Source organism: Acartia tonsa, chromosome 13, assembly GCF_053477335.1.
Source record: "Acartia tonsa isolate MP-2025a chromosome 13, ASM5347733v1, whole genome shotgun sequence".
Taxonomy (NCBI): Eukaryota; Metazoa; Arthropoda; class Copepoda; order Calanoida; family Acartiidae; genus Acartia; species Acartia tonsa.
The window spans coordinates 21,883,514-21,905,719 of NC_137272.1; the positions used below are offsets into that span (position 1 = coordinate 21,883,514).

The 22,206-nt window shown below is 33.7% G+C and overlaps 1 protein-coding gene across 3 annotated transcripts in view; it reads left to right on the plus strand.

Annotated features, from left to right (window-relative positions):
* Nucleotides 1-22,206, plus strand: part of LOC145304022 (uncharacterized) — a 528,912-nt gene that overhangs the window by 160,441 nt on the left and 346,265 nt on the right. For all 3 annotated transcript variants that reach the window (XM_080145773.1, XM_080145774.1, XM_080145775.1), the window contains 8 exons: nucleotides 8,054-8,193; nucleotides 16,162-16,237; nucleotides 16,473-16,632; nucleotides 16,998-17,282; nucleotides 17,824-18,005; nucleotides 18,421-18,506; nucleotides 18,838-18,941; nucleotides 19,943-19,994. In XM_080145773.1, coding sequence (XP_080001899.1) covers nucleotides 8,054-8,193; nucleotides 16,162-16,237; nucleotides 16,473-16,632; nucleotides 16,998-17,282; nucleotides 17,824-18,005; nucleotides 18,421-18,506; nucleotides 18,838-18,941; nucleotides 19,943-19,994 — 1,085 coding nt within the window. The remainder of the gene's footprint in view (nucleotides 1-8,053; nucleotides 8,194-16,161; nucleotides 16,238-16,472; nucleotides 16,633-16,997; nucleotides 17,283-17,823; nucleotides 18,006-18,420; nucleotides 18,507-18,837; nucleotides 18,942-19,942; nucleotides 19,995-22,206) is intronic.

Genomic DNA, 22,206 nt, shown 5'->3' on the forward strand with positions numbered 1-22,206 from the left:
TTGAAAATAGTTATTTCTCGCATCGTATTATAAACAGCTTTCAGCCGATATTAAATAAACAATTGTAAGATTAAAACCCGTTTTTAGCCCCGAGATGTCGAAGGCACGGGCTAAAAACACTGGTTTTAATCTTATGATTGTACATTTTTATATTCGTAGAAAACTGCTATAAACTAATTCGATGCTAGACATAGTTTTTTTTCGTATTGATGAGAACCGGTTCTAATTCACCGGTTTCGAATGAATACGAGAAATAAGATTACATGGTTTAAAATTTTTGGGAGCCAATGTAATTTAAAGTCCAATGTCCCCTCCCTCCCAGAAATCACCCGAACATACCCTATTTCTATATAAACATGTCCGCTAAGATGGAATTAATGATCATGTAACCCTAATTAAAATTAATTTAACTTCGGTGTTAAAAAATCTTAATGGATTAAACAATGGACGAAAATTGATGTAGATATACTCAGGGATCTAAAGGGATAAAACAATGGCCACTAAATTTATGTAAATCCCCTATTATGACACACCAAACAATCCATCCTGTAAATTACAATTAAAGGTTGAGACGTTTGGACACTCTCTCTCTCTCTCTCTCTCTCTCTCTCTCTCTCTCTCTCCCTTATTTTTAGATATTCATTTGATAGAGTTATCTAAATTTGAACGTTATCGTTCTTGCAATTTGCAAATAAAAAAAATGTTATCGAAGATTCGATTATTTAAATTGGTACACAGTGCCTTCGAAGGTGCTTTGACTTTAGTGTCAGAACCTAAATTGGGACATAGTGCATTTCATTACCCTAGGTTAGGTAACTTCATTTCACTTTTCAATAAAATCTAAAATGCAGCGGTTTTTGAGAAAATTAGATTTAAAAATTTCAAGTTCAATTTTCACCCACTAGGAGTTACCGCATTATCATGACAAGAAAAGCAAAGATTATTTATTTAAAATTTTAAACAACTAAGCTTTTATAAAGTCAGTCATAAAACCTCTCTATATATGATTTATTTAAGGCTGAATTTCCGTGACCTTAGCAAAGCAATTGATAAAAATGGCTATTAATTAACTCACTTCAGGAGTGGTTTTATGAAGAACTTTATAAAAGCAAAGTTGTTCAAAATTTTAAATAAATAATCTTTGCTTTTCTTGTCATGATTATGCGGTAACTCCTAGTGGGTGAAAATTGAACTTGAAATTTTCAAATTTAATTTTCTCAAAAACCGCTGCATTTTAGATTTTATTGAAAAGTGAAATGAAGTTACCTAACCTGGGGTAATGAAATGCACTATGTCCCAATTTAGGTTCTGACACTAAAGTCAAAGCACCTTCGAAGGCACTGTGGGTAGGCATAACATTTATATCAGATACTTTATCCATATCTATGATTAATATTTTGATTTAAATCTTTTGATTGAATTACTTCTTATTTATCAGGGATTAAAAGGATAGAAAACTCAAAAAAAAAACTTGAATATTAGGTGTTAAAATCATAATTATGTCAATAATTTAAATTGATATTTATCCCTGGTATATTTATCAGCTACCAAACACATATATTTGCGTTAGAATAATAATGAGTAGTATTTTTCATATGTCTACCTATAAGCGTACGGAAGGGGTGTCAACCCTTTTGAATAATAAAAATTTCCTTATTTCCCTTTCTGCCTCCTTAAGGATTTTCCACCTTCAGGTAAAATCCTGTGCACGCCACTGATCCCATTTCCTTGATTTGTATAAAAATGAATATTTGAATATAACAATGAAGGGATATTACAATGGATAATAGATTAATCTTCACCCGTTCTTCCATGTGTAAAGATATGTCTTTGTAGAATGTGTTAATTTTTAGGGGGATGAAGGGGTTGTAGAATAAAGTCATTGTCCTCTCCCTCCCTGGTTAAATCCGTTATTGATTGATTGATTAATTCTTAGATAAAATTCAAATTTAAGTTATGCCCAAAGAAGGTGTATCAACTTTTTTTTTATAGCTAGCCGGTTCTTTTAGTAAGTAGTAGATGTAAAATTTTTCATAGAATTCAGATATGCAATCGGTTTTTTTGTAGACCTCTTATTTTTTAAGTAATTTAAGTTTTTAAAAAAAAAAATTAAGTCGATTTTAAGGTACTAAAATGCAAAAAAAAAAAGAAAGAAAATGGCCATTATGAACAAAAATAGTAAGATCTTTAATTTGACACCTTACTTTTTCAATTCTGTCAGGTAATTATTGAAAAAATCGATTTTTTTAAACCCACGAGAATAAAAACTTTGAACTTAATTTTATTATTTCACAGGTAAAAAAATATGGGTTCATATATACCTTTAGAATCAGAAAAATATTACAAATTCATTGTAAGCAAAATTGAAAAAAAAGTTTACAATATAGTATATAAACTACAATAAAAGGAATTATATGAAAATATCATATTATATTGTACAGGCAACGTCTTAATTCTTGAATTGAGTATAAAAATGGGAAGGGGGTAAAGAGGGGGTAAAAAAGGGAAGACGATAGTGTTGCCTGAACAAAAAATACAATTGGCCATTTGTTTAATTTTTAATTTTTTTACTTTTTTTCAATTTTGCTTACAATGGATTCGTAATATTTTTCTGATTCTAAAGGTATATATGAACCCATGTTTTTTATGTCTGTTTGAGAAAATATTTAGGTCTAAAGTTTTTATTAAACCGAGGTTAAAAAAATAGATTTTTTCAATAATTACTCAACAGAATTTTAAAAGTAAGGTGTCAAATTAAAGATCTTACTATTTTTGTTCTTACTGGCCATTTTCTTCTTTTATTTTATTGCGTTTTAGTACCTTAAAACCGACTTAATTATTTTTTTTAAAAACTTAAATTACTTAAAAAATAAGAGGTCTACAAAAAAACCGATTGCATATCTGAATTCTATGAAAAATTTTACATCTACTACTTACTAAAAGAACCGGCTAGCTATAAAAAAAAAAGTTGATACACCTTCTTTATCAATTTAAACCTATTTTACTGTCTATGTCTAACTATAAATATCTCTATCAAAATATAATCTTTTGCTTCCTCTCTATCTCTTTTTATCTTTCTTTTCCCTTTTTCTCTTTCTTTGCTATCTTTTCCTTATTTTCTAACCCTCTTTAATTTTATATGTCTATCTTTAATCATTTCTTTCTCTATCTCGCCCTCTCTATCTATCTATATAACTATTTCTCTCTCAATCCTTCTCTCTCTTTCTCTTTATTTTCACTCTTTTATTCTCTCTATCTTTCTCTTCTGCAATTTATTATAATAAACCAGTTCAAAGATTAATTTATCTGCCATTGACCTCTTCCTATATAACCCTTTCAATTGTTTGTTCTTTTAGTAAATTTCCTTAGTATTAGCAATTATTTTCTAATAGCACAGCTACTCTAAAACTACGGTATGTCCGTACGTCCGTTTAACGGTCCTCCAATCCGTCCGACGGTATAGTAATTAAAAGAGTTAAAGATTTTAACTAAACTCTTTGTTTCATCTGGATATTAAACATTTAATAACAAATTAAAAGAGTCTGAAGTTCATGACACTCTAATGTCCAACAACCAATGATAACTTTGGGAAGCAGTGACTACTTCAATACACCTAGGGTACTAGTCAAAGTAACATCCAAGTGACAACCAACCGTTTGATTGTTTGACCTTTGTCTGGAAGTATTCAAATCATTGTATTAAGTGTGCCATTTTGTTTACCAAGGCATTCTCTCAATTTAACTTTTGTATGAGTGTCGCCGGGGCATTCCCTCATCATAGCTGACAGGGTATTAATAATTTTGACGTCTTCAGTATTTCACTAAGTGGTCTACTCTAGACTTGTAAGTGACATTACTTTGACAGCTATTTCCACTCAGTTAAAAAGCTACTTTTCTATGGATAAAATTCTCCTTGTTTGTGTAATTTGCATGATAACGCAATGCAAGGGTCAATTGTGTTTATTCTAAAGAATTTTTTTAAAACAAGGATGACTACATCTTCAAAAAGCAATCACAAAACCGAAAATAAATCAGGATACAGACAAAAAATCATTTGATAAAAAAATTATTTATGAATAGACGGACAGACAAAGTAAGTTACAGAAGAGATATATAGATGCTTGAAAGTTTTAAATTTCTCATAAAATGGACAGAATGACAAACGAACCGACGTATTGTAGAGTAGTTTTGCTGCTAAATGTGCAATAAGTCAATATTTGTCAGGGATTGGGTTGTGGCACTCAAAAACTTCTATTTTACCCCTTTTTTCCCCAGGAATCTTACGGTATAAGACAATGGACAAAAAATAATAAACATCCCCTATGATACAAAATTACCCCTTTTAGAGATTATATTTTTTGATTGAAAAGTTTGGACACCATTTTTTCTTATCCAATCAAAATTGAATAAAAGTACCCAATATTTTAACGAATAAGATAACGTGGTTATAAAACATTGGGTACCAGTGTCATTTACAGTCCAATTTCTCCTCCCTTACTTTTTTGTTGTTCAATAATACAAGTAGGATGTTTCAAGGAGGAGGTCACAGGTGCACCTGGTGCGCTTCGCACGCCTCTCTTCTAAATTCCTTTGCACGCACCTGAACCTATCAAAAATGATTATCACAAAAGGCGTTAAAATTGCAGAGAAAATTATAATCTGAAAATTTGAAATAATTGCTCTAGAGAGATAAAGAAATCGGTATGTGAGCCAAAAAAAATTTTCTATTTACACGAAAGTGTCGTTCTATTGTTTCAAACATTTAAATAGGAATCCTGTACAATAAGTATTCTTATAGTAAAGTAACAGGATATTTGTCTGTCTGTTTGTATCTCGCTAACCGCTAAACTGATTTTGTTCTCTTTTACAGTTGGGCTTCTTATAGGTTCTGGTAAGGTTTTTGAGGGATGGTACCACCACCATCCCAAGAGTAATCACCCCCTAGTAACCATTAAAGTATTGTAATTAGAAGGTCCGTACATTAGATGTAATACCCTGAATGGTCAATCAGTCACAATAATTCGTCAAACTTAAAACATACAAAGATATTATTAGGGTCCGTCCGTACGTCCGTAACGGAAAGCTTTTTCCGTTAATTTAGGCATGTCCTATCGATTTTAAACTTTGCATGGGGATTCCTGTAGTAGTTGGGTACGATTTAGAAAGCGTAGCAACTCTATAATTATTACCAGAATGTCCGTACGTCCATTTTAAACATGATGGTTTTTCTACTTTTTTAACAACAAATTTTTGTGTGATCTAATAATCCGATTGATGTGATTTTTGGTATACAGATTCCTGGGATAACAAAGTACAATATTATAAGCGAAGCAACTCTATAATCAAGTCCTAAAAATGTAAGTATGTCCATAAACAATATTCTGTATCAAGCAGTTTTTCAAGAAATTTACTTACAATTTTGCTTCGACTCTTATTCTGATTCTATACAAGTGTTAATGTCCGTTAGTCCTACCGTTTCAGTGCTTCGCTATGGATGTTGTCATCCTTGTTTTTTTATTTACATATATTTTAACTCCACAAAACGAAATATTTAATGGTTACAAGCAAAGCTTTATCTAAATTCAAATGGTCCAGTAAAGGAATTGATAATATATTTTAATCTATATTTATTGTACATTCATTTCACGACAGGTTTATAATAGGTTAAAAGTTCATCATTGAATATGTGTTTGAATTCTTTTGCTCTTATTGATGGATTTATCCTTGACTATTTAATTTTTAAAAGATTTTCCCATCCTTTTATTTCTAAATCACTCGCGAACCACCATTCAAAATTTTGGATATTTTTCTAGCAAAATTTTTTCCATAATCTTATGATTGAAAGTTATATAAACAAGAATGATAATATCTATAAGTAGCGAAGCATAAAAAAATCACAGAATGTACAAACGGACAAAGTGATGTTCATTGTTCAATAGTCATAACAAAGAAAAGAAAGAAAGATAATATGAAAAAAAAACTCCAAGAAAATCACAAACCTTTTAAAAATAAATAAGGTTTATGTCTTTTGAAGCATGACCGACAGACAGATGGACAAAACAATGTATAGACTGCGCAAAGATGCGTAAATGTCATAGGAATCTACACTTTAGAGTATATCTGTTATCTACAATAGTTTCCAAGAAAATCACATTTCCCCCATAAAGTTACGGACTTACTGACTAGAGACGGACATACAAAGTATATTTTAGAGAAGCTTTGCTACTATATGTAACAAAGGAAATAATTCACATTCATTATTAGGTGGAAGATTAAATTTTCGTTCATTTTCCTATATTCCTTAATTTTATGAAATTTTATTGAATCTATTTGAAGAGTTTAAAATTACCATAAACAAATATATCACCTTACTTTACCCTACTAGACAGACAAGGCTGTGGTACTCGAAGAAAAACTATTTTGTCTTTAACTTTTTGGCTAGTCTAAAATAACAGTATCTTAAAACATTGTGTTTTTCCTTTTTCCATTATAAACTGATTCTGAGCTTGGAATATATGTGACTCTCCTAGATGCCTCTAGAAGCACTTGATAGAAGGGGGACAAGGTCGACCCACCACTTTACAGTTTAGTTTTAAAAAGAAAATATTTTCTTTGGTGTAGGCATTTTTTCTCTTGTGAGGGTGGAGATAATCTAATAATTATAAACCTTTCCTGGACATATAGAGGCTTCACTGTAAAGGAAAACGAAATAAGTTAGTGGTTAACGAAATCCTTGGGGTACAAACTCACAGAAACACAGATACACTTGGAGACATTCTGTTACTTTTATATAGGGACTAATTTTAAAAATACCTTTTAATAGGATATTTATCCTAAATTGTTGACAATTACAGAATTACTAGAATATCGTTTTCAGTAAGGCCCCGAATCCGAATAATTTCTGCTGGAGTAAAACCGGTTCTAAGCCACGCTGAAGATCCCTAGGGTTCAGATTAGCTATTAATCGCATTATAGAGCATACAAACTAAAATTAATCTTAAAATTTTTCATTTTACTATCCGCGGAAAACTATCTACAAATAGGTGTAATAAATATGCTGGCCCTGATTTCTGGATGTATCACACAGTTACGAACCAGTTTTTGTCCAGTTTATCTGAAAATTTTTTTGATTTGTAGCTTAGATAAAAAAAAAATATGTTTATATGGAACTAACAGGGATAAGGGATGGGAAACGTAGGAAAATATTATTTCAGGCCTATTTCAAGCCTAGGCCTATTTCTAGCCTAATAAACCAGTTTTGGGATAGCGCAGTGGTTCGTATAAAATGCTAATGAAAAAGCTGTGTGTGTGTGTAGATAAAGTATAGAATCAAATTCAGGTAGCTAGTTTAAAGTAAAAAACATAACTTTTTATAAACCTATATATTAATGGCTTTTGTTAAAATGAAGTTTTTTCTCTCCCAAAATTTTTTTATCTTTTACTTTGGTAATTTGAACTGTCAGAAAGCTGTCATTGCTAATTAAAATTCAAAATAAATAAATTAATATGCACTTGGGTAACATTCTATCAAGTTCTTTGGATACTATTATGTAGTGATATATTTGTACTGTGTTGTATTGTACATATATTAGGGTTAAGGTGTTGTATTAATTCCGTATTAAATTTTTAAAATTCAAAATACAACATCTAATTTATAAACTACCAAATGAAAATTCGTAGCTACCTTCTTTCCAAAAAATAATCCCGTTATTTTTGTTTTTTCTATATGGCCCTTTTTTAATGTTTAACTCTAAGCAGATTTAATAATTAAGCTAATGTGATCTAACACCATTTATATTTATTTTTTAGTAGCAGACAAAATCATTATTTTTTCTAGAATTGTCTGCTTCTAAAATTACCGCCAATTGGTGATTGGTTGTTAAAAACAGGCCGATTCTTATTGGTTTAGAGCGATAGCTACTTGGGAGCGTCCGCCAGTTTGATAGGAATTTGTAATAGTTGCAATATCCCTTTAGAATCTAGGCCGGGACCTAATTAATGGCCAGGTTTCCTATCCCTTATCCCTGGGAACTAATAAATAAATTTTATTTCAGGGACCTGGCACCCCCACCCCCCGCGCCCTGGGTGAACGAGTTTATCCCGAACAACGGGAAGAAGGGAGGCGGCAAGGTGTACGTCCCCTCCAACGCAGAGTTAATCAAGAGGAATATCCGCCGGTCATGGACTATTTCAAGTAAGTGGATATTTGTTGGTAGCACAGCTAGCTACTCTATAATACAAAGTTGTACAATGTCTGTCTGTCGGTTTGTCTCTTAGGCTTAAGATTCCGGTATCCGCTGAACCGATCTCCTCATGCATCTGAATCTCCTCTTCTCTACTTTTCAGGAATTTAAAATGATTTCAATCATGATGGAATAATTTTAAGCTTGACGGATTCCTTACTTGAAATATTACAGGCAAATAACTCTTTGATTATACTACTGTCTACTTTTGTCACAAAGACCTAATTTTGGATTGCAATGGGCTATCGGTATAACAGAAGAACGTATTATTTTAGGTTTTACATCTAATATTGAATTAAAGTAGTTTTTATCTTATTTTAAACATTTGATGATGGGGTTTAATATAATTAGACATTGAAGGACAAATAAGATGAAATGTCTATTTTATTATGACAACCCTAAATTTTGTTAAAATTTAAAACTAATAAAAACCTAATTATCATCCAATATTTTTTTGATTTTGGGCCTTGATGCCAATAAAATTTTTAGTAGCGGAGTTTCTCTATAACTAAGAATTTTATGTCAATACTTGGATATTATTACTGAATTAGAGTTAACTGTTATTTGTTTGTCCCAGAGGTGGTGGGGTAATGGTGGTAATACCCTAAAGATATCTAAATATTTAGATATTAGCCCCACTCCCCACAAATGTATTTGCAATTTGATGGTACCATTACGAATTAGGAAGAGCATCCCCCCCCCCTTCAAAAAAAAAATTTCTTCAAAGCAACCAAAAGATGTCATTAGTTTTTCTCGTATTCATTCGAATCCGGTGGATAGGAACCGGTTCTCATCCATACGAAAAAACTATGTCTAGCATCGTATTATATCCAGCTTTCTACGAATATAGAAATGTACAATCATAACATTAAAACCAGTTTTTTTAGCCGGTGCCTTCGGCACCTCGGGGCTAAAAAAACTAGTTTTAATCTCATAATTGTACTTTCTATATCCGCGGAAAGCCGTTTATAATACGATGCGAGAAATAACTATTACAAATCCGGTGAATTTGGGACATTTGATACAACAAATTCTGAGATCGGTTTTTAATAAATGCCGCGTTTTTTCGACAATTTTTTAGACATTGATTGATTGAACGAAGACGATGGGAGAGTATACAACATAAGAATTTAAAATTTTAAAATTGTTATTTTAGCCATACAACTTAAATCCATTTTCGCTGCATATTTATCAATGCATCTTTTTAGATCTGTATTAGACATTATACAAATGGACAAAATAATAATTTTAAAATTTTGAATACTTTAGTTGTATACTCTGCTAAAAACCTTATTCCATCTTGAAGATCAATGCCCCGTACGATTTTAACAGAGTATACAAAACTTGAAAATTCAAAATTTTAAATTATTATTTTAGCCATTTGTATAATGTCTAACACAGCTCTAAAAAGACGCATTAATAAATATGCAGCGAAAATGGATTTAAGTTGTATTAGATATTATACAAATGGCTAAAATAAAAATTTTAAAATTTTGAATTCTTATGTTGTATACTCTCCCATCGTCTTCGTTCAATCAATCAATGTCTAAAAAATTGTCGAAAAAACGCGGCATTTATTAAAAACCGATCTCTGGGTTTTACCCCTCCAAAAATTAAATAAGGGAAATTTAACCCCAAACAATAAATAGCATTGCCTTTACGTCCTTTCTGTCGCGGCACAATTATCCTTGTTATTTGTTGAAAATAAACTTTTTATTACTTTAATTGAATTTAGCATTCTCACTTTTATTTTTTGTTTGATTTAGATTTTATATTGTGGATAACAGAATTAAATTTCAATTGCAAAGGTTACTTTTAGGTTTTTTACGCACTAAACGACTTTTATTCTAATCGGAAAATGATATTATTTTAAGATACATATTATTATTTCCAAACAGAAAGCTGTAAAAAAGTAATTTTTGAATGGCAGAAAAATTTGAGCGTCTTCTCTTTCTAGTTCATGTCGTTTTGAAAGAACGAATACGAAAATAGGATTTAATTCATTCTACAACCCCCTCTTTTAATATTGTTCCAAAGGCATAATTTCACATATAAAATTGGGAGAAAAATTAGTTTAAAATCAATTGTCCTATCCCTGTAGACAAATTGAAAATATATTGGTCCCCCAAATATCAGGGCTCATAAAGGATAAGAAATTGACGAAAAATTTATGTATTCCAATGATATTAATTAAAAATACTTCTTCTGTATATTAAATGAATGATTGAAAAGTTTTAACACTGCTAGTTTGAAGCAACCAATTAAGAATTATTAAAATTACACAAAGTTTTTGAGCATTAGAGTAAAACATTAGAGGGGGAAGGGGTTAAATAACTGTATGTTTAATGAGGACCCTGTGCCGACTTTCAATCGAGTCATTGAAAATCAACCAATAGCGTCGGGAATATTCACACAGCTACAAAGGAGCAGAAAGCAATTTACTAGAACACGAAAAAGGTCCACAACAGGAGGATCCAGTTAGTTGTTTGGTTATGCATCTATACTATAGATTTATTTTTTATCAATAAGAGAGCTGTTTTTATAAAACTTTAAGTACTAAATTACTGACCAATGTCCCCTCCCTCCCTGCCCAAATGTAGATCTAATTGTTGTTTGGAGGATAATTCAAGTGTATACAGTTTAACAGGGATGCAGGGATATGTTAATAGGACAGAGGAAAGTGTCATGTGTGACGTCATAAAAATACGTCCTTTATCCATCTCTTTTTTAAAGGGTTTCCTTTCCCACTTCACCTCTCTTCCTTCAGTTTTAGACGTATTTTTATGACGTCATACATGACACTTTCCGCTGTTCCTATATTAACGGAATATAAATTATTATTTCATGGTTAGAGTTATTTTAAATGCCGACTATATTTTATTATATAAAAGTGGTTAAGACTGACATGTTATCGACATTTGGTTATTATAATAAGATCATTTGCCTTTTATTTCAATCATGTTGTATTATTGGTCATAGCTGACATGTTATCATGTTGTATTAGTGGTCATAGCTGACATGTTATCATGTTGTATTAGTGGTCATAGCTGACATGTTATCATGTTATATTAGTGGTCATAGCTGACATGTTATCATGTTGTATTAGTGGTCATAGCTGACATGTTATCATGTTGTATTAGTGGTTATAGCTGACATGTTATCATGTTGTATTAGTGGTCATAGCTGACATGTTATCATGTTGTATTAGTGGTCATAGCTGACATGTTATCATGTTGTATTAGTGGTCATAGCTGACATGTTATCATGTTGTATTAGTGGTCATAGCTGACATGTTATCATGTTGTATTAGTGGTCATAGCTGACATGTTATCATGTTGTATTAGTGGTTATAGCTGACATGTTATCATGTTGTATTAGTGGTCATAGCTGACATGTTATCATGTTGTATTAGTGGTCATAGCTGACATGTTATCATGTTGTATAATTGGTCATAGCTGACATGTTATCATGTTGTATTAGTGGTCATAGCTGACATGTTATCATGTTGTATTAGTGGTCATAGCTGACATGTTATCATGTTGTATTAGTGGTCATAGCTGACATGTTATCATGTTGTATTAGTGGTCATAGCTGACATGTTATCATGTTGTAATAGTGGTCATAGCTGACATGTTATCATGTTGTATTAGTGGTCATAGCTGACATGTTATAATGTTGTAATAGTGGTCATAGCTGACATGTTATAATGTTGTAATAGTGGTCATAGCTGACATGTTATCATGTTGTATTAGTGGCCATAGCTGACATGTTATCGACATGTTGATATTTGATTGGCATTATTAATATTTATGTTGACTGTATTGTTTTAAACATAAGAGGTAATGGCTGATATAATACCGACATGTAAGAATTTATTGACGTTATTAGTTTTTATTCATGTCGATTATATTGTATTAACTAAAATTGTTCATAGTTAACATTATATCCCCACATTAATATTCGAGATGACATTATCACGTCTTTTTGTCCATTTAAACCACTCAAAATTGTGACAGAACCAAACGATTATAGAGAATCTGTTTAATTTTTCAAATGGCTGATTAGATTAATCTTTTTCTATTGACTTTCCCTGCTTCCCTGAAAGTGTATAATGACTTTTACAATCTTACAATTTCAAGCCTGCCTCAAAAATATGGTGTTCTATCACTTTGGCACAAGAAACAGAATCACCAAAATCATAGTAACAATGCAACAATATGTGAATGATTGTTAGAAATAATTAAAAAATCTAAATTAAAACATGTGTTCAACTTTTACTTGGAGCGTTTGTATTTTATTCGTAGAAAACTGGATATATAATACGTTTCTAGACATAATTTTTCCGTATGGCTGAGAACCGGTTCTAATCCACCGGATATTAATCGGTTTCGAATGAATACGAGAAAATGATTTTACTTGATACTAATATATATTAATAACTATGTACCTTTCTGAATTAGCGTTAATTCTAATTAGCGCTAATGTTTCCTTTTAGGTGGAAATGAAAGAACACCACAAATCAATTACAGGGATAATCAATGATTGATAAACTAATCTTTTCCTTAGTAAAAAATCTGCTCATTATTAAGATAATAAAAGTATTAAGTATGGATGTATGACCAAGACAACTACATTATAGAGATCTTTTTGGTCTGCTAGCAAATTGCTTTCTGTTCTTTTGTAGCGACTTGGCTTATACGACGCTTCTGGTTAAAAATTTGTCTTTAGGAATAAAGAATAAAAAAGGATGAATTAACCTGTCCTACTAATTCTTACATATGAAATTGACATCTTACTAAAATTATTTTACCTGCCATTGACCACTCCCTCCCTGGTTAAATTACTTTTTTGAAAGCAATTACAATTATTTATTTGATCGAGTTTTGGAAAAGATAAATTTAGGGTGTTTCCGAATTCTTTTAATGATCATATTTATAATTGCTATTTTTATATCAGCGAGGCTACTCTTTAATTCCAAATGTCTGTACGTCTGTCTGTTTATTAGTGGTATGAATGGGAATATTACTATTGAAATTAATCTTTCAGCATGTTTTTATGCCAAAAAGCTTAACGTTTTTCAACTTTTCAACGAATTAAACAATTTAATAATTTCTCGTCATTTGTATTTTTTATGACCCTTGGGACTTCCAAAGCAATGATCTCCAATAAGTTTGTCTGTTTTTAAAGTATATAAGTATTTTTTTTTCATTGCCTTTTTTCTTTATTCTATGTAGTAATTGTATCTGTAGTATGATGTATGTGTGTAAAATGTAAGTTTTCATGAAAACCAATCTTGTTCATTCTAAATCCTGCGGAAAACTGTCTATAATACGATGCGAGAAATAACTATTCCCGTCTTTTTAAGCATTAATTTGATGTCTATATTTTCAAGCAGTATGATATGTATATGTGTTTTTCTCCACATGATGACAGTTAACAACAGTAATCTTTTTTTCATATATCATAAGACATAATTTTTTTCATGAAACTTTATCTTGTTCCGATTGAGGCCTTATGCGCGTCGTATGCGCGGCTGTAGAACCTTGAATTGCACATCAATGATAAAGTGAAATTTTCCAAGATAAAATCTTTTTTCATTGTTCTATAGAATAAGGGTGTTTAAACAAACATGATAAAATCGGTCTATCTTTTCGAAACTTTGCATGATGAGTCCTAAAACAATTAGGAAAAAACAGAAATATTGAATTATTATGTTCTCAACCTTTTCTACTAATAAAAATAGAAGTATAAAAAATATTTACAACATAGTATGAACACTACAGATAAATTGTTAAAATTTTACAATTTGAAAGCTTTACATAGCAAATTTTCATTGTTTATAGCTGTAAATTGGTCAATGGTTGATTTTATCAGTAATTTAAAAAAAAATGAAATTGCGTACTTTTTTGGTTGTTAAAGAAAACGATTTTTTGTTTGGATTCTATGAATTCTTATTTGTGAAATTCTGCCTTTGATAACTGGAATATTGAATCATTTTAGAAGGGAGGGTACATTGGACTGTAAACTGCACGGATACCCAAAGCTTATAACTTTGGTATATAATTCCTTGGCTCAAAAAATTTTGGTATTTGATTATTGAATTTTGATTTCTTAATCCCAATATTGTAGTGTTTAATATTAATTATCTACAGAAGGGGTAATTTTGTCTCTCATTATTGGGTATGTACATCAAGTTGTCTTATCCTATAAGATAGATATTTTACATTAATATTTTTACTCTTTGATTTTACAGAATGTTTTCTTCCTTTAAGAAAAATGCCCTCTTTCTTGTTGAAAAAGCAAAGTTTACATACATTTTAGAAATAGGTTAATATTAATTTATCGTCCAATATTTTTCCCTGGGCCTCTGATGCTTACCTAATTTTTTGGGGGGTGTTCATATGAGCCCAGCAAATAAACAGCAATATATTTCAGATTGGTTATGTAACATACATGTAATAATTTTTACATTAAATGACTAATTTGACCTTGCAAGGTAATATGTTTTTAATCTATAAGTTTTTATGCTAACAAAGGAGAAGGTCTGTTTCAAACTTTGGGTACCAGTATCCCCCTATCCCTGTGTAAATCAGTTCTCAAAAAGATGAGAAAGCCTTAAATGTCACGTGTGACGTCATAAAAATACGTCTAAAAAGGAAGGATGAGAGGAGAAATGGTAAAGGAAATCCTCCAAAAAAGAGATTGAGTTTCATGACGTCACACGTGACATTTTAGGCTTTCTTAAAAAGATATCTATATATCAACAAGAAATTTATAACAAACTTACGTTACATACAGACATACAAAGTTGGGGAAGCTAGGCTTTATACAACACATTTGGAGTGCGGGGAAAAAACAGAATTTTTGCTAATATTAGGGAACACCTTGCTTTTTGGTCAAATGATATCCCAGGGCCTTTGTAGGAGGAGGTTTGTAGGTTGAAACCAACCAATTTTTAAAACACCTCTACTGACCATTGGTAAGATAATTTTAACTACTTCTGGATATTGATATTCTTTGTTAGGTCCACTTAGGGTTAAGACCCCACAAGGGATAGTGGGCTATTGGTAGGGATTGGTTAATTGCAAAGTAAAATCAGTGCTCCGCAGCCACCAAGAACCATCTCAAAATATGTATCATTCTGCAATAAATTTAAATGATTTATTTCGACTATAGGGCATCAAACAAAATTAGTAATTATCATATTACTAAATACTTATGTATCATAACTACAAGAAATGTTATTAGTAAAGCCGATCCTAAAATTTGTTTTTGCTGTTCTTATATCAACATACTAACAAGTTTTCACATTGTATGCCGACATAATTGATCAAGTTTTGGTAGGGAATTTAAATTAGTTACATTAAAGTTAGTAGAGGTGTAATATAAGAAAAAACATAAATCTTGTGCGTCTAGTAATTGCCCTAAACACTCATTAGCTTATTATATCCTTCAGGGAAGAATGGATAAGCATCTTTGGCGGTTTCCCTCAAAGTTCCTAGCCAAGCACAGAAACCCCCTCCCTCTTATCGTGAAATAAATTTGAATATAAGGGGATGGAGTTTAGTTTGCGTTAGTTTGCGTATTACTTCAGGTCAGGTTGAATTATTTTAATTATTAAGTATCCGCTTAAGGTTATGGCAACCTAGGCATAGGCCTTGCAAGGTTAGGTTTCCCCGCAACGGTTTGACATAGAAAAAAACACTCATCCCTTATTTTCATATTATTTGTAAAATTAGGTTTCAGTGCTTTCTCAAATATAGGATAAAATGCCCTAACTAATTAAAGTTTAGTTGCAATATTTTCTATCATATTTTCTACCCTAAAATAATAATCGAGTTTCATTTTGTGTTTGGGATATATAGTGTATTACAAATATTAGATTTTGAACCTACAACTTAATTATTTATTTTGTTTAGATCCCTCAGGAACAGAAGGACCAATGTTGACTCCAAGAAATGGTCCACCTCCGGATACCAGAATTTATGCTTCAAGGTATGGTTTTTTAGCATTGGTTGAAAAGTTTGGACATTGCTAGTTAGAACTATATAACCAATAATAATGTACTAAGTAAGTAAGAAATTAATATGATTATAGCACTTAAGTACCAGTGTAAATTACAATCATATGTCTCAACCCTCTCTGAGAAAAAATTTTTGACACTTTTCTGTCAATCAAACTGAATATTATCTGTAACAAAAAAGGTTGATTATAAAATTGCATTATTTAGGGCTGAATTTCTGCCGCCTGAGCATGACGACCTTTACGGCGGAGCTCCGCCTCCACCGCCACCGCTGCCGCTCTCCTCTAGGCCCGTGGTTGTAGCGCAAATACCACCGCCACCCTCGCGAGTTCAGCAGCGGTTTAATAACGGCATTGCGCTAAATAAGGTAAAGCTTTAGTTAGTTATTAGAAGAGCTATGAAAATAATTTTCCTTGCCTTATATTTGTTTATAAGTACAACCTTTTATAGCAAAGCTTCTCTATAAGTCTATCTCTATTGTCTTTTCTTTAATTCTCTCTGTCTGTCGGTAATGCTAAGGTTTCCTACAAATATATTTAGTATGTCCTAATGTCTGGAATAATATATCATTTTCCCTTTTCTATTTTTTCTTTCTTTTTTTTCTCTATCTTTTTTCTCTAACTTTCTGCAATATAGTTAGCTGCATATTTTGATTATATTTTCAATAAGCTTCGCTACTATTAGGCTTAATCGGTCTTATTTTGTTTTATACTATAGGTTTTAATTTTCTAGGTAAACAATCGCAATGCACCAGTCCGAACTCAATCACTGGGCGTCGGCGATTCTGGTCGCTTCATCGCCAGAGGCGGTGCACCGCCTCGTTTCCGGGCCCCACCGTTGCCATCAGACGACCGGCGGTTCCATCCCCCGCCGGAAAACAGACGGCGAATCGACCTGTTTGATACGAGTTCCGACGGAGAGGCGGATTTTTATGAGGATACTATGGTTGGCGGTAACGGTGGAATAGCGGGAATCGCCGATTTTCGCTCTCTAGATAGAAAAAGATTAAATCATGAGGTAAATAGAATAAACTAAAGTTATTGTTTTAAACTGTTCATTAATTATGTCATAGCGATAATATTCTTGAAAAATTAATTTCATGATTTATCGTCAATTTTCCTATCCCTGTATATTTACATTTGCTAGTATTGAATTTTTAATAGTTATTTCTCGCATCGTATTATAAACGGCTTTCCTATAATACGATGCTAGACATAGTTTTTTCGTATGGATTAGAACCGGTTCCTATCCGCCGGATTCGAATGAATACGAGAAAAGTTTTTATAAACCCCGGCCCTCGCAACACCTCGGAAATTGAAGATTAAATTTCAAATAGCAAAGACGACATTTATTGTAATATTTTTTTCAAACAATTTGAAAGAAAATGTTTTCATAATCTTTATATAAATAGTTAAATCAAATAATTAAAGCAAGGACAAAATAATGGATTCGAAAAATAAATTTTAAAGAAATATTTTAAATTTAAATTTTGCCTTTGGAAGATGGTAAATATTTGGAGAAACTATAACCAAAGAATTTTCAAATGATGATTTTTCAGAATCGAATGAGAATTGCCGAAAATCAGCAGCGAAGTCGTTCTGGCGGCGACCCAAATAACGGCTCTTTGGAGCGACGGATGCACTACAATTCGGCTGCGGATTATCACAGTTTGGACAGGCGGGGTAGACGGTTGCCTGACCCTCCCCCACCCCCTGTTCAGGGACACTATTCATTGCCCAGGTAAATTTTAGTGTTTTATAAAACAAGGAGAGAAGTTTTCTAATTTGGCGAAACAAGAAATGGACAGTTACTTTACAGAGGAGCTTTACCCAAGGACTTCCAATGGGGGGGGGGGGGGAGGTAAAGTAGTGATTATCCCCCTCCCAAAAAAATGAATTTTGAGGTGCCCCCAAATTTTTTAAGTTTGAATTTAACCCCCCTTCCAAAAAAAATTAAAAGCTTGGACGTCCCTGCTTATATGATGAAAAGATTTCTAATTCCCCCCCCCCTTGGCGTTACCCATCTAAAAATATCTATATTTGTTTGTTCTAATATACACAGACAAAACTTCATGGCCTGGGTTCGAATCCTTACCAGGAAATGCTGTTCCACACAATTAACTTAACACAAATATAAAACCAATCATGTAATATAGGCAAGAAAAACGAGATAGAGAAAAAGAATATCATTCATCAAGCCTTGGGGATCTAGCAGTCAAAAGGAAGCTACCCGAAAAACCAGGTATTTCATCAATTTATCTATCTATCTGTTGCCTCTTTCTATCTATCTATAAATTCAACTTTTTATTTTTCTATCTATATAACTAAACTTCCAAATGTCTTCTATCTATTTTTAAATCTTAATATCTATCTATCTATTCTTCTTTTTAACCATCCATGCATCTATCCATATTTTCATCTAACCACCTTTTGTTCTATTTATTCTTCTACACTTATGTAAATCAATAATCTATCTATCAATGTGTATATCTATCTGACTTATCTATCAATCTATCTATATGTTTATCATTCTATCTATCAATCTAAGCTTTTAACCTATTAATTTATCACAGGACGGGATGCTCGTGAACCCACCCCCGACTATGACCTAGAGCCCTCGCCCCCACTGCAAGACAAACGAAAGCTGACACGTCGGGCGAGTGACACCAGCGCAAAGGTGAGGATTAAATATGTCGAATGATTGGATCGTTTATTTGGAAGGTGTTCAATCTTTGTAACCACTCATTTTACCCTTCAAATTTTAAAACATTAGATCATTCCCTTCAAACATTTAAACCTTCAAAAAAGTAAGGACGTCCTTGGAAATATTTCTTACCTGCAAATTGTTAAGTGGCTATTTTAGAGATCTTAAGATTTAGATTAATTTTGAGAAAAGGCAATTAGTTTTATCTTATTGAACAAATAACGAAATGACTTTTTTTACTTCATTTGTATTGCCCCAAAGACCTCTATAGGAATGGTTTCCAACTAGTTTGTTTGTGTGTCGTCTGCCTATGACAAACACTTTTTAAAATTTTGTCATAATAGTTTTTAAGTCGTCCTCTCCAGTAATATAATAGGCATAGACGTCCAAGGGGGGGGGGGTAATGGGGCGATAACCCCCCCCCCCCCCCAATTTTTTTTTCATTTTACCCCCCCCCCCCCCCATTTCAGATTTACCCCTACCCTGGGGGTGCCGTAGGCACTCCCAACCATTTAGGAGGGGGTATTTACCCCCCCAAACAATTTTAGGGGGGTAAATAACCCCCCAAAATAAAAAATCTCTAACAAAAAAAATTTTGCGCGCTTCGCGCGCATTTTTAATACTAAATTTTAAATAAAATTTAAATTACCCCCCCCCCAACAAATTTTACCCCGGGGGTAAATTTTGGGGGAGGTAAACTAATTTTACCCCTGTCAACAGATTTCAGGGGGGGTAATTACCCCCACCAAGCAAATTTTACCCCCGGGGTAAAAATTTTGGGGGGGGGTAAAAAAATTTGCGGCGGTCTTCGCGCGCCATTTTACCCCCCCCCCCCCCAAAAAAAAAAAACGAATTACCCCCCCCCCCCCTTAAACAAATTTTACCCCCCCCCCCCCAAAATAAAAAGCTTGGACGCCCCTGATAATAGGCATATGTTTTTAAGAAAACTAATCTTGTTTAAATAAATTTTTTAGGCGGGTGGAAGGAGACATGAAAAATTGCTGAAACAAAATAGTTATGAAAAAGGTACTTTTTTTTATTTTCTGTCAAATTATCTATAAACCTTTCTTTTTAAATTTATTAAATTTTTCACATCACTTTATTAAAGAACTTAAACACTAAATTTGGAGAAGAAAACATTTTTCATATAGACTTTTACTTTAATATTGTTTTTAAATGGCAAAAGAAGGAAAGACTAATATATCTGTCATTGTCTTAGCCCTACCACAAATGAAAGATTTAGTATAAGAACTTTAACTTTACCGATAGAGGAAAAAGGGGTTTCTGTTTAATATAATAATTCCTTTTAAAAACAGCAAAATTGTAAAAAAAATTTCAGCTGATTTTCTGGTAACAAAATAAGACTTAATTCATCAAGTTAATTACAATAACATATTCTATGATTAGGGTCGGTCCGAACGCCCGTCTGTAACGGATAGTTTTTTTTGTTGATTTAGGCATTAAACTATCGATTCACAATTTTGCATGGTGATTCCTGTAGTAGTTATGTGGTATCCGCCTAGGGTAAATGGCAGACACCAGAGTTCGAATAAAGACTACGGCAGTGTGAACAGACGTGGACACCTTACTATAGAGAAGCTATGCTTCTCTAGCATTCACTAGACAAGAATCAACATCTATTTCAGTTGTCACTTTATTGAAGGGTTGAAGGATACTGAAGCTATATACAACAAACAATAACTACATGGATAGGAATAAATGATCATAACATAAAAGCATTATAATACATATACAATAGTCAGTTTGGGCAATCATGATTCCCCATCCCTGGAAAGGGTGGGGGGGATTAAGAATACAGTTAACCATAATATAAATACATATGGATTAGGAATAAAGATAGTTAAGGATAAATCATACAGTAAAACATAGATAATTGCAATGGTTAGGTAGATGGCTATCCCTGTCTGGGGCAGGCAGGATAGCCCATGGAGCAGCACAATAGGTAGATAAGCATAGAGGGGTTGAGTGGTAGGTCTGGGTACTAAAGAGGGAAGGTTTGATGATTACTTGTGACAACAACAGTCTGTGTGGGGGTGACTCTATCAGGTGAGGGCAGGTTTAGATCCTTTATCCTCAGGGTTGAGGTGGTGCTGATAACTTGGTGGTGGAAGGGGAAGGTTCCGGTGCTTAAGATGGGAGAGGGAGGGGTAACACCCCCTCCCTCCATTTGCAGGACAACTGAGAGATGAAACCAGTACCGTTATCTGACATATTTTCAGGTGGCCTTATTATTGTAGAATAACAGGATTTAGCTAGGTGCGTAGCATCACTATAATGTCCTGGTTTCTGCATGGTCCAGAGCTGCCGTATACCACAACTCTCCCCTCGGAAGGCTGGAGGGGTTGTCTGCACCGCCAGACTTCCGACAGTGGTTGCGGCCTTCAGTTTGTTGTCCTTGTGGAATGGGTCCGCCAGGATACCAGTTGCTGGACGGTGGTGGACTCCAGCCCTCCCCAGGTCTAACGGAATCGGCTATATCTGCTGGAGTAGCTGGTCCTGTTGGATATTCTGGCCGTTGGATGTGTACCTCTGAGGCCACCCTGTCAACCTCCAGGGGTGGCACAGCACATGAGGGGGCTTGGACCAACAGCCGCCTGGTATACACCTCTTCAGGTTTCTCCACTGGGCTGGTGGTCTCCATCGTGTTGGTCACCTTGCTGCTGGCAGGCTGGCTACTGGATGCAGGCGCAGTTTCTTCGCCCTCGGGGCTGGTCAGGTCCATTCGGCTTCCAGGGTCTCTGTCAACGCGGGCAGGTGGTGGTTGCCATACTGTAGGAGCGTTGCCTCCTTCAGGCTCATTCTGGACATTGGCAGGGTGGTGCATGGCAGTCCGACCTGCGGGGTAGGGAAGGGTAACAGTCCCTCCTTTATGCCGGCGGCTGTCTTGGATCTGCAAGGGTGGCTCCGCTCTAGTTGGCTGGGAGACAGGCCCATCCACGAACACTGCTGCTGGTGGACTGGAGGCACCAGGCTCCGGATTTCCTCCCCTAGCCTGAAGGGGTCCAGGCACATTGTCTCCATCTGGGGTAGCCATAATTGTTGGAGATCCTCTACTTCTATGGTTAGGCTCGGCGCTTGGCGCACCTAGTGTTGTTACTCCCCAGGCAGCGGTCAAAGCTTCTTCAGTTTGGCTGGTAATGGTTGATACCCTGGCTCCTGGGGCAGATGCAGGGGGCGCAGGCAAGTTTGGCCCAGCCCAAACTTCCTGGTACACCAG